Here is a 13,728-nt window from a genome sequence, read left to right as displayed (position 1 = left end):
TGAAGCCTATACCCGTATCGCTTTTATTATTGAACGCTTTACAAAAATCACCTACTTCATACCGCTCAAGACCGAGACAACAATCAAGGAACTTTCACATATATTCCTTCAAGAAATATGGCGACTACATGGACTATCCGAAGTAATCATTTCTGATCGGGACTTCAGATTCGAAAGCAAGTTCTGGCATTCATTGATCAAGCTTCTCGGAGTCAACCTTTGTCTGTCTACGGCATATCGTCCTCAAGCTGACAGGTGAACTGAGAGGGTCAATCAAACGCTAGAGCAATATTTCAGAAACTTTTGGTCCTACAAGTAGGACGATTGCGCAGGGTTACTGCCGCTTGCACAGTATGACTACAAAACGGCAACCCAATAGTCCACTAAAGTATATCAGTTCTACGCGAACTATGGGTTCGAGCCTGATTCCGATTGGCATTTGCGCAGAAGGAAGCTGGACAATGCCAATGTTTCCAGCGCCGGACTAAAGTTCAAGTGGAAAGTTCTTTGGAAACTATGAGGACTGATATTTTTAAGGCACAGGCCCGGCAGAAGAAATGGTATGACCAGAAGCATATTAAAAGTCCAGAACCTGAAGATGGGGATAAGGTGATGATGGACCGACGCGATATGATTGCCGATCGACCCTCAAGCAAGCTTGACTACAAGAAACTATGTCTCTTTGAAGTTGATGAAAAACTTGTTGTTGCGTTCTACAGTCTGAAGCTTCCCTCTCAATGGAACATTCATGATGTCTTCCAAATATTTCTGCTGGAGTCCTATCAGGGACTGAGATACCCGCAAAGCACTGAAGTCCCTCCTACTCCAGATGAGGTCGAAGGAGAATACAGTTACACTCTTCAAAAAATAGCTAATAGCCGATGGCAATAGGCTGGGCATTAGAAAATGTTTGTAGAGTATCGCATTGTTTGAGAGGGTTATCGTTCGGAAGACTCCTGGGAACCATACGAAATTCTGCAAGGAAGTGCCGACGAGGACATGAAAGAATTTCATCAAAAATACCCGCAAAAACCTCGGAAAATACGGTGAAACTCTAGGGATCCTCAAAACACGGCGTAAGTAGCTCTGTATCCCAGAAGAAATCCAGGAACAAAAACCAACTCTCCTGTACCAGGTTTTTCATCGGTCTGACAGAGCTCCTACCTTTAGTGGTATAGAGGACAGTGATCTCAATGAGTAAGAAGTCTTACAAGTCAAAAATAGGGGGCTGAGCAAGCCTGGAACAGAATAACAAAGATGGCTGATAGCACAGGGAACCCCGGACGGCAGTTCCATACCTAGTCAGTCGAATCTTTCAGGTTTCATATATCTCTAACCGATGCTCAAAGCCCATGTTTTAGCACGACAGAAATGATTCTGGAGGTGTCCCGGAGCTAATGGAAAATCTAATTCCAAAAACACGTTTTAATCCCCAACACCAAACTCTGGAGTGTGAAAGTGCCGGAATGCTCCTGTTTTGCTCCGGAGCATCTTTGGGGAGTGGGAGTGCGACTCAAGCTACTAAAGCAAAACTTCGGTTTACAAATACTCAAATCGGTTCTAATAAAGTTAGAATAAACAATTATTATCTGGTCGGCTGTTTCCAATAGTTCTTAAGATTCCGACCACAGCTTTCAGCAAATTGCATGATTTGACTCGGACAGAAGTTCATTCAAGGTGTCGTAGTTACTCTCCTCTCCCTTCATAAAAATAGTTGCTGTACCCCCGACTATCAACAGGCAGATTGTCAGTCAGAAGAAGAATTTGAGCAAACGTGCTGTATTCCTATAAGGCACTCGGTGTTGACCCAGGTTGGCCTCTCATCATCAACGGATCTTTAATAGAGATGAGACCCCTTAAAGTTATAATTTCCTAGACTTGGAAACGTTCAAACATACAAACTCCCTTTTCTTCTTTCTCAACGAGTATCATCAAAACTCGCTCTCTTTATTTACACTATTCGAAAGCAAATCACGGTTGTGCCTCCTCATAGCACGTCAGTCACATGTTTTTATCGATGGTCACTGACATGGTCGCATATGCTTCCACCATATTGGGTCTGTCCGTTCGATAGGTCATGACGTCTCTAAAGTTGTCAGACAATCTTTCCGCCAATTCATCAATCTTGACCCCTTTATTGTAATGCAAGTGGGACACATTTCTGATGAACTGCGAGTAGTAGGTGGCAAAGTCTCCTTTGCCTTGCCTCACGGGGACAAGTTGGCGGTGGATGGTACTTTGGGTATTTAGGTCTCTAAATGAGCCTTTTATGTGGGCGACAAAGAAGATGACGGAGGAAAAGAAGTTAGCAGGATTGGCGTTAACAAATTGTATTACCTGATCAAGGGCTCTTCCCTCCAAACAGCTGACCGCATGGATAACCTTTGCTGTCCCATTGCGGAACCGATTATGGTTGACTTCGTGCTTCATTCGGAGTTGGGTAACGAATCCGGAGATTTTGGTCCGGATGCTATCAAACTTTTCGCGGAAAGTTTCAGACCCAAAGGTGGAGACAGTGGTTGGTGCAGTAACAGCGAAAATGGGGATAGGAACATTGGGGGGGAGGCGATGTGGTCAACATTGAGGTCAAGGTTCACCTGTATTACTTGCTCTTCCAGGTAGCCAATGGTTTTGTGGACGGCGGAGAGCAGTGTACGAGCAATATCCCTCTCATGTCGGATGCTTTAAAACATACTTGGGAGGTGAGCAAACAGGGCAGCAGTATTCTATTCGTACTGATGGTTAAACTGCTTGATTTTGTTAAATGAGATCCATGTAGGTCGGTTGGGGGTGGACATGGCGTATGTTGCGGATTACGACGCAACGTAATCCTAGGGTGTTGGGTAGCGAGTATTCCGCAGGGTACGGGAGATGGTCATAGGGGCTGGTAGGTTAATCAGCGAGAGGGGTTAGAGAAACTTACAGATGTTTAGGTCTAGCGGTGGGAAGGTCGGAGAAGTGAGATGGTCTCCTTATAAAGGAAGAGAAAATAGTACTTGAATAGCAATAGCCAGCGTAGATTACCTAAGCCTTTGCGTACCAAAAGAAAAAGAAGAAAAGAGAGGGAAAAAGAATAGAATCGAGGGCAAAGACCCTTAATATACATAAAGAAAGCTTAGCAATCACAAATCCCAAGTAAGTCATACCCTTAAAATCGACGGAATCTTCTAGAAAACCATAGAAGTTTTCTGATCAATTCGACCCTTTGTAACCTACTATATTATTCAATCGATCCATGAAATCGGACAAGGTTTTAGGATCTGAATTGGATTACACTGATTACGCTCAAGCCATTGAGTGTTATACTGACCGCCAGTAAGCTCAAATATGATATTCTCAATCAAAAGCATTCATAATCCTAATTCTAAAGGCTTGGGGGAATTTGGGCGCATACTGTTAATAGGTAGCTGAGGTGGAAGAGATGTTATCTTGCGGACATCGTTAAATTCCTACCCGTTTACAAAAATACAAAATATCAGGATACACGTTATGAAGACTGTTATCAATTAAAACAATGAGTTTTAGAGATAAGTGCTGAATATTATTCACTCTCAAGTTCAGAATATGAGCATAGATTGTATATATTTCCGAATGGATTGGAAAGCCGCAACCTCGTGTTTTGGGAGAAGATATTTTGCAAACCGTAGTGCAGTATTCAATCTATTCAATATTGATCCAGAACATGGTATACCAATCAAGCCATCAAATACATTGAGTATCAATTTCAGTATTTTACTGTGCCAATAAATATTCATAGCTTTCAAACCTTCATGAACGATTGTAACAAATGAGAATTTGAATTTCTGATACACTCGCTGTCCTGCTACATACCCATTAAAGGATTGTAAATAATACAAAAGGTTTTGTTTGTGAATAACTGTTAAATTTGCTGTTTTGATAAGAACTTATCTAATATGGACTGGAATATAATTCTTCTGAGATTGCTGCAATCTGATTGGTTGACAGCAACAGGGGTGTTTTGTAAGCACGACACATCAAATTCTTGTTTTTGGTGCAGTTACCCTACCCGATTTTGTTCTGTTACCCTGCCTATTTTGAGATGGTTACCCTACCCGATTAATACGGTTGCCCTGCCTGCTCTGAGCCGTTACCCTAACTTTTTTGAGCGTTACCCTACCTTTTTTAGGCGTTACCCTGCCTGCTCAGAGCCGTTACCCTGCCTATTTTCCTGCCAAGCCCACACCCTAACCCTGATCTTACCCATGAGACCAGCCCAACCAACGGAACCCTTTATGATTAAATAATAAATATAGCTATTTAGTAGTCAAATATGAGCAGAATAGGCGAGAGAGACGAACAGTAGTTGGCGGGGAGTGCGAAGAGGGAGAGGGAATACCAGTAAGAGGGGGAGAGGAGGTGCCAGTGCGGTGGAGGAACGGTGAAGGGAGCTGGAATATATCAGAGCTGGCACTGGAGCCGGTACTGGAGCTGGTATTAGAGCTGGCACCGGAGCTGGCATATAGTGGAGCGGGCACCGGAAGGGGCATTGGAGCCGGCATTGGAGCTGGCACAGGAGCTGGCATCGAGGCGAACGCCGGAGTAGTCACTCGAGCGGTCACCGGAGCACACACAAGAGCAGGAACACGAGCAGGAACACGAGCAGGAACAGGGGTGGGTACAAGAGCGGGCACAGAAGTGGGCGTTAGAGCTGGCACCGGAGCTGGCACCGGAGCGGGTACTGGAGTGGGTACCGGAGCTGCCACCGGAGCGGGCATCAGAGCTGGTACTAGAGCTGGAAGCGAAGCGGGCACTGGAGCTTGCAGAGAAGCGGGCACTGGAGCTTGCAGAGAAGCGGGCACTGGAGCTGGCATGTATCTGAGCTGTCACTGGAGCCGGCATCTAATGGAGCTGGCACTGGAGTGGGCATTAAAGATAGCATTCGGGCAGCTCCGGCTAGAGCTGGCATATATTTGAGCCGAGACCGAAGCTGACACTGGGCCTGACCTTGATTTTAGCTCGCACCGGAGCGGGCGTTAGAGCTTGCACTGGACCTGGCATTGAAAATCGGAAATAGATCTCCAGGGCAAGATTTAGGCATTTATGTGACATGGCCGGGAAAACAGAACATGAGACGGCAAAGACAAAATCAACTAATTACTGGAGGTGCCTAGATACTACACATAGGTGGGAGAGAAGGGGACCTCGCGGTCGTGAGGTGGCGCACCTCTAGTAAGTATGAACCAATTATTAATGATATTAACCAAGTTCACTGCTAATTACTGATTCGAATATTTTCCTGACAGGTATCGACTCCTATTTAGTATTCAACCATCATACAGAAAGCTTTTCTTATCGGTATACACTTTACTTGCCATTCCGATTTGTATGCATACGTATCAAGCGATTGCCAAAAATCCTCACAAATCGTATTTACTTTTCCTGATTTACATTCTGTCACAACAAGTGTGCATACAAATCGAATCATAGCAAACCATACCAACAAATCTCAATTGCAAACTCTGATGCACTTTCTGTTCCGATTGATATTTATACCTTTCAAGCTATCACAAATAGTAGTAACCAATTTCACCATTAGTGTTTGCTTTACATGCTGTTCTAGTAGACATGCATATCTATCTAGCGATTCAATATTGCTTAGTAGTATCTAGAACAATAATACGATACAGCTCGAAGACTGGTAATTGCAAGCTTCATGGTTACGTATCGGAATTAGAATGTAGGATGGCATACTGAAGTGACACTTTTCTATCTTTTTTTCTTCAGGTCGTTATATTATTCTATTGGTACAAAATTCAATTTTTGGTCAAAATGTAACAGATCAATGTGTATTTGTTGGTGGTTGAAACCTACTTGTCGGTAGTTAGGGTTACAAGGGTTCAAATCTGATTTGGTTACGTGTAAAAAATACAATGTTCGGTAAAAATGAAATACATCAATGTGTATTTGGTGGTGGTTGAAACCTGGTTATTGATAGTTACGGTTACGAGCATTCAGTACGATGCAGTCATCAATCGTTGTAACCGTCCGATCAGTGGCAGTGCCGGGAGTGAACCAAGACAGGCCGTCAAGACTCACAGTGAGTTACCCTATTCGACAGCCCTCAACCACCACCTCCACCACCGCAATCACGACCACGACCCCCTGTACATGCATACCTGATGATGGGAATGTACTCGAGTCGTCGTGTTCAACCCATAGCCATGGAGCCCAGAATTGTGGGGCGACAGTTCTCGGGCAACCTCAAAATCCTGTCCAATATTGCCCTACTAGAACACTAACTAAATATTGCCCTACTAGATGTCTAACTAACAAACCCTAGATTCCGCCAAATACTATGCTAGCTCTATGAGACACTGAAGGGATCTTTCCGAGTAACTAGGGAGTAACCTGAATGATTTCAACTCCTTTCTCAACTTTGGTTCAAAACTCTTTGGCCCGTACATGAGTGACGATGAAGACCCAGCAACAGTCCCACTAGCAACAGTCTCCAACACTTCCTGAGAACACACCAGTAATTCACCGCAACCCATTGTACAGATGACCGTACTTAGGGTTGGTACTACCCCATCAGCACCTTATAGGGCTCCAGGAAAGAACATTGGCCGGGAGATCTAGTCCTAGGTCAAGTTCTCACTCGGTCCAACTCTAGTATAGTCCGCTGAATAGGCCTAGCATCATTAGGCTCAGGAATAGGCACAGTAAGCTCTACTACTCCCAAACCAGCACCTGTCAGTGCTTCACTGAAGGCTCCTGGACCGGAAACCCTTACATTCAAGCCCGATGACCCTCTCAATTCTTTTCTAGTGCAAGCCTGTCTGAACTAATAGACCACTTCTCACCAGTATGACAGAGACAAATTATACGTGAGTTATTGCCGATTGTCCGGGAGACATCCCCGACTGTTCAAGAAATATCCTCGAGCTCGAGGGCATTTAAGATGACTCGAGCAAGCAGAGCGAAAATGACTTTCGGTCTACTCAACCTACCTAAAGTGTACACTACCATCCATAACAGCCTAAAGACAGAAATGTAAAATGTAGGTTGGGTCAATAAAAATACCTCCAGATTGGCTGCGTTTAATGCCCTATGCCTCTACTTAATGAACCTGCCATTCCTCAATAGTTTTCTGCCAGTTTGAACTGAGGGTGACTCCAATGCCAGTAGAGTACTAGCGAGTACTCTGAAGTAGATAATCGTGGATGTTGGTACTAAGAAGAAGTTGTCAAGGGGACAGAAAGACTGTCAGTTCAAAGAGGCTACCAGTGATAGTGATCATAATGATGATGGTGGTGGTCAGATAGTCGGAAGATGCTCTCACAAAGGAAAAGAGCTTGAAGTAGTCTCAGAACTCGTTCGATCTTCCATATTGATTACGCTGGTGGACCCCAATACTCTAGAGGCATTCTTTATTCTCATCCCACCAACTAATTATAACTGGAATTATCCTCCAAACGAACCTTCGTTCATCGGAATTTTGAACAAGATAACTTTCCCCGAGTTATACAACTTGATCCTGAAGCACATTGCACTTGACAGAACAGTTAGGACTATCTGGGGGACAATTGAGAATATCCCTCCAGCAGCTGTTCCTCCCGTTCTGTGGGAGGAGGTACAAATTACTAATTCAGAGGAGCTCGAAGGTTGTTTGAAGAACAGCAATGCCAGGCATCAGAGGATATTAGCGGTCCTCTACAGAGCAGGTGTAGATGCTAACCGGGGTGGTTCAGAACCCCCTCCTGTTGAACCCAGCTTTCTCTCACATTGAGGAAGATGATTGTAACATGATCGATATTCCTGCAGAGGATTCAAATTACGAGGAGTGAAAGCTCTGGATAAATCCAAAATGACTGAGGGTAAATATGCCTAGAATTGATGCCAGTACTTAAAGGCTACTCCAGACTCTTGTTAGGTATCGCGATAGACAGCAGGATGCTATCGACAATTAAAACCATAATACATGGGGAAGTATCCTTTCGGTGTCGGAGTTGCTGACCCAAACCTCTTACAGGGGATAATCTGGACACTTGCAGGATAGCAGCTATGAGAGCTGCTGATACACTTATGGCTGCTGATGCTGCAGGTGCTGGAGGTGGTGGTAGTAGTGGTGGTAGAGGTGGTGGTGGTGGTAGAAGTGATGGGCCAGCTGGAGGTGGTGGCAATAGTGTTGAGGTTGATAATGGCGGGCATCATTAGTTCCTTTTGGTATAATCTCTAACTTCCCTTCCTGCAGAATTGTCACTAACCTTTTAATAGTTATTAGGATTACTCTCTGCTCACTCGCGATAGCTGCTGAGGTGCGGTACGATTTCGTATTTTGGATTTCCCTTTGTATATCAATGGATGGGTTATATCGGATAAGTTTAGATTAAATTAGATTAGATTAGATTAGTCCAGGTAGTAATTGCATTGCTTTTGTTTCAAACTCGAATCAAACTCCTAGATTGATTTCAGAGCACTCGGTAACATTTCAGAAAGTGCAGTAAAAGGAGTGATGATAAATGATCCAGTTGAGTACGGAGATAACGGTAACAGCGGATGATCCCTACTGTATGAAGATCAGTGGTGCAAATTTTCTCGGCAAGAATTGATTTCTAATTGAAGATATCGCAAGTGCTCCTACAGCACTGCGGATATTCCTACCAGTCATCGGAATGGCTCTCAATAATCATTCCACCAGTACAGTACCTCCTGCACTAAAGTACCCATGACTCTCAGCATGATCTGAGGAAGAGAGAGAGACTGATGAGTTTGAGATGTTTTACCGAACATTGACTCTACCGCTAGCCCATACTCGGAGTAGTCAATCGGTCACCGCCATTCACATAACTTGGAAAGGTCTTCTCCATTCTTCCGAAGCCTCTAATGAGAGGGGCAGTCCTCAGAGGGTAGAATTTCATCTCTCCGAGGATCATGCTGACAATTTTGAAGCACAGGAGCAGTCCGAGACAATTGAGGTGCCTGAGGTGGAAGAAATAGTTGATACCCGTTACTCAAACTATGATGATGCTCCAGAGAAAGTCCAAGAGAACTCTAAGGGGTATGAGGATGAATCGAAGGATGAACCTCAAGCCCTCCCTACCTCCCATCTTCCACTCGGAGGTCCCAAACTGTCGGAAAGAGACCTTACACAGTTCAACTAACTACTGCCAGAGCATTGGGCAATGCACAGAGGAAACCAACTGATGCGGTAGTGGAGTTCATTGCTTCTTCCGATGTATCAGTGGACGTGGTATAGGTTTGACTCTATCTCGCTCATTGATGCTTTTGAACAGGTGAGTATTACTGGCTAACGATTCAGAGGGAAACTCGAGGGGGCGCGAAAGTAATACGTAAACAAAGGAGAGTAGCACCCACTCCAGCACCGAGCCAAAATGTATCCTAGGGAGTAATTCCTGTATCCCAGACAGTACCTCCAACACCCTCTTAGTCTAGGCCCTCTGCACCTGTTCATTCTCATGAGTATACATCCTCTACCCCCCATATAGAGTTTTCCTCGATGCGCTCTCGATACGGAGAGTCGTTCCCCGCTTACTGGACATATCATTCTTTACTGCCTAGCTAGGTAATTGGCGAACATTCTGTGAGAAGTCGTCAGATTCCTTCAAGCCGACTTCACGGTCAAGGTGAATCGCAAAGAGTGTACGAGATCGAGTACCTTCCCTCACATAGGGAGAAGGACGGGAGTACTCCAATGCTGTAAAGCAACCGTATTTTGATTCCGGGAAATGAGGTTAGTTGTTACAGGAAAACACGAACACTGCTCCCAAGTTAAGGAACAAGGATAATACGAGTGATGGGTTGTGATGCGAGTACGGTCGGGTAACGAGGGAATAAGCATAGAAAGGTACCGAGGGGTTGTGGGGGCACCGGGTGCAACCACACTAGTATTAGGCTGTTGTGAGGGCACGCTTACTATTGGGTGTCTCACCCGGAACGGAATAGAAGCGGGGCTTATGGCTGCAGGCCATTCTACTTAGGGAAGTAGCTCTAGGACAATAGCATGATACAGCTCGGTTACCGGCAATTGCGGGGTTTATGGTTACGTGTCAGAATTGGAATGGAGGAACGGAACTATGCGGGGGCGCTTTTCTACTGGGGTTATCTTCGGGTTGATTATCTTATTCTATTATCGTTATCTCTTTAGTATTAGAAAGCGGGCCTTGGCATAGGTTCCAATATGTATAAATAGGGAGGATTCTGCCTCGTCTTAGTGGCATCATCAGTCACTCAGCGAGCGGAATCCGGTTTACAATATTACAAGTTTAAAAGCTACAGAATTACCGCTTAGCATTGGCATTTCCCCAAACACTATATTGTACCTTATCCACTACGCTATTATTTTATCGATCGCATATTATCAACATCCCGATAAGACAACTACTCGCTTAGACCAATACTTGAGAGTATTTTGTTTGTGGCGGATAGTCACCGTGCGCTCAAGTAAAAGAATAAGAAAGTAGCCTATTAGAAGGACTCTTTGATACCGTATGCATCCCCGAGTAGCAACAGCAGCTATCAACAACTTTACTTGCACCACCTCTTTTGTCGTTCGCAGAGGCAGTGCCGAACACCTCTATTGCGGATACCTTGAGTACGCCGGGTTTTTTGCCGAAGCAGGTACTACTTGCACGTTCGAAGAACACGACCCGGAGATCCTCAACTATCCCGAACTGTTCCCCATTAAAGTCACCCTCAGTCAGCAATCCCACGGATTAGCTCACTCCGTCCCTTGGTTCGTCGTTCAACCCTGGTGCAGAAGACAGCCACAACTCAGAATCGAGCAACTTAGCGATGTCAAGGGGTCATCAGCAACAAATGGAGGAAGACTACAACATGGAGAGCTCGATCACCGTGAGAGATCGAGGTATAGTCGAGACCCAGGCGAGACAGCGCCACAGGAGGGATCTGGACATGCCGATCAGCGACCTCTTCAGATCGACTCAGCCGGCCGCATCCTATGGCCAACCCCGCTCCCGCAGGAAAGGGGACTATCGAGACTATTCCCCGTACAAAACGCCAATCAGAGAGAGGTCTTCTATTCCGAGGCCCTCGGTCCCCAGGGTAACGGACGAGGACGAGGATACGGATATGGACGTAGAGGAACGCCGTATCGAGCACCCCTTTGGAGAAATCATCGGGCAGGAAATCGAACGGAGAGGAGCCCCAGTGGTTCAGCAGCTCAGCCGCGGACTTGGAGACCTCACTGTGAGCGTCCAAGACCTCCCCGCAATCAGGGAAATTACTCGGCAGCACGCTGCGCAGCTTACCCAGCAGCACGAAGAGCAGACCAGCCTCATCCGTGAGTTGCAGATGAAGTTCAACCAGGACCAAGAAGAACGGAAGCGCCGCGACGGGTATATCCTCGCGCAAGTGCGGGCAGAGACAGCCGCAACCACTACGAACCTCGGTCAAGTCTTGGAACAGATCGTCACCACTACTAGGGCCCACCAACAGCGGCAGGAAGAGCAGGCCCAGCACATAACCATGCTGGCCGACTGGATTCAAAGACTGCCGAAAGATGGCCCAGCCCAAGTCCCAGAAGGCGTAGCAGCCACACTAGCACAATTGGAAAGGACCATGCAGCAGCAGGTCTCCTTGGTAGATGGGTTCTCTGGAACAAAGACGGCCTTAGAAGAAATAATGGAGCAGATGAAGGAAACAGCCCGTAAAGTGGCTGCGGAAAAACCACTGGCCCCAGAGACAGGTGGCGGCGGATCAGGCCCACCTCCCAAACCACCTCCCCAACAACCAGTCGCCCCTCCAGCCGGCTCCGAATCCAGTGAAGACCTCGAAGACCAAGGCCAACAAGGGAAGCAAGGAGGTCAAGGAGCACAAGGTGGAGGTAACGGGGATGGCAATAAGGGAGGAGGTCAAGGAGCACAAGGTGGAGGTAACGGGAATGGCAATAAGGGAGGTAACGCCCCGGAAGCACCCGGATCATCCCCATCGGATTCCTCAGATTCGGAAGGCGAACGCCGCAAGCGGCTGGAACGTAAGAAACGAAGACACGAAAGGAGGCGCCAACGAGAGCAAGAACTCTCGCACCCCCCTCGCGCCACCATAGGTGATGCGCCCAAAAAGGCCAACATCCCCTTCTCCGGAAGAGCCGATCAAGACGTGAGACTCTGCATCGACTAGATGGAGATTCTAATCAGTCTCCAGAAGAAGGTCTAATGGGATAACGGCACCAAGATTATGTGGGCATCCCTCGAGTTTACCGGTAGTGCGGCAAACTTTTGGCGGAATTTTACGGAGAGGTTAGCTGTGGATAGCAGTATCGGAACCTGGGAACGGTTCAAGCAAGAACTCCGTACTCAATATGGCAACCGCACGAGTCAGGAACAGGCCAAGCAGAAGATGGACAGACTCCGGCAAACTGGTCCAATCGATGACTACATCAACGAGATGCAGAACCTAGAATGGGACGCACGAGTTGGACCAGTTGTCATGAGATCCATGATCCTAACAGGAATAAACTCCTCGCTGGAACAACGGCTCTCTAATGCGATTGAGGAGCCTAATGATTTCGTGGACTGGTTAGCCTGGGTACGAAAAGTCGGACGCAAGGACCACGAGGTGAAGGCTCGGAAAGAAATCCTGCGAGGTAAAGACCCTGTGAAACCTCGCGAGGAAAAAACGGAACGGCGGAAATCGCGCAATAATGCAAATCCTCGGAAGACTTTCCCCGCATCAGCCAACAACTCCAAGACCTCGGATGACTTAGGTGTTACCAAGGAAGAGAAGGAGAAATGGCAGAAGGAAGGAAAGTGTTTCCGTTGTGGTAGAGATAACCACTTCGTGAAGGATTGCGTGGCGACAAGTAAGGTCAGGTTAACGAACCTGAAGAGAAAAGAGTATCCTTCCGGAAGAAAGGACCACGGAAGGGAGGGTGATAAGAAACGGAAATTGGGGCCACAAAATGAGGCATTTAGGGCAAGGATTACGAATTTGTAGGACTAAATTGATTGGGTATTTCTAGTTATGCGGTGTTTCATTCTATGTTTTGTTACGGTTTTTATTTTTTTGGGAAAAAGACTTTTCTAAGGGATCGGGTTATGTTATGCTCTATCGGTTTTGTTATTTCGCGCGAATTCAATTCTAGTACACACACTCTGAGGATGGGGTTACACCCCAAAATGTCTGGGGCGTAAGCGTGGTACCATGATCTTCATCAACGCTCGAATCTTCTATATAAACTCCCTCGCCCCGCGCTCAGAACAAGAACTATCAACATCGACCCACTCATACCCAAGAACAATCTACCTTACCTTACACTTTTTAAACATATGAACATGTCTTCACATCACCAAGAAACCCGCCTTGAGATTGAGATCTCTTGGAACCACCCCGCAACTAGTACCCAACATGCAGGAATAGTCAACGCACTCCTAGACAGTGGAACGGAGGACTGGGTTATGTCCTGGAACTGTGTCCACCGTCTCAAGATCCCAACTCAACCTCGACCCAAGCCCCTCATCATCAGACAGGCTGACGGTACCCCTATGCCTAACTCCGGTACTCACATCACCCAACCCCTTACCCTCCGCGTCGGCATCCATCTAGACAGAGACATCGTCTGTGAGGTTGGCTCATTCGCAGGAGAAGACCTCGTCATACCACATCGATGGCTCAAGGAGCATCAACCTACTATACATTGGGGACAGAACAAGGTCACCTTCGACAACATCAATTGTCAAGTGAAGGGATGCTTCAGGACCATGTATGATATATACGAAGAAGACCCAG

General features: G+C 46.4%; 3 protein-coding genes across 3 annotated transcripts; all 3 read left to right on the top strand.

Moving 5' to 3' along the window:
- Positions 1-4,564: 4,564 nt before the first annotated feature.
- H6S33_002369 (uncharacterized protein) lies at positions 4,565-4,840 on the top strand (the record flags this gene model as incomplete). Its single annotated transcript, XM_044833749.1, has 1 exon — positions 4,565-4,840. A coding segment is annotated over one exon (276 nt), but the record flags the coding sequence as incomplete, so codon positions are not given.
- Positions 4,841-7,990: 3,150 nt separating this feature from the next.
- H6S33_002368 (uncharacterized protein) lies at positions 7,991-8,151 on the top strand (the record flags this gene model as incomplete). The annotated part of the gene is made up of 1 exon (XM_044833748.1): positions 7,991-8,151. A coding segment is annotated over one exon (161 nt), but the record flags the coding sequence as incomplete, so codon positions are not given.
- Positions 8,152-8,915: 764 nt separating this feature from the next.
- H6S33_002367 (uncharacterized protein) lies at positions 8,916-9,081 on the top strand (the record flags this gene model as incomplete). Its single annotated transcript, XM_044833747.1, has 1 exon — positions 8,916-9,081. A coding segment is annotated over one exon (166 nt), but the record flags the coding sequence as incomplete, so codon positions are not given.
- Between the last annotated feature and the right edge of the window lie 4,647 nt (positions 9,082-13,728).

The sequence above is a fragment of the Morchella sextelata genome, assembly GCF_020137385.1.
Source record: "Morchella sextelata strain SCLS chromosome Unknown scls_12, whole genome shotgun sequence".
Classification (NCBI taxonomy): Eukaryota; Fungi; Ascomycota; class Pezizomycetes; order Pezizales; family Morchellaceae; genus Morchella; species Morchella sextelata.
The sequence above is the reverse complement of the archived record's forward strand: the minus strand, read 5'-3'. Positions and strand labels throughout refer to the sequence as shown.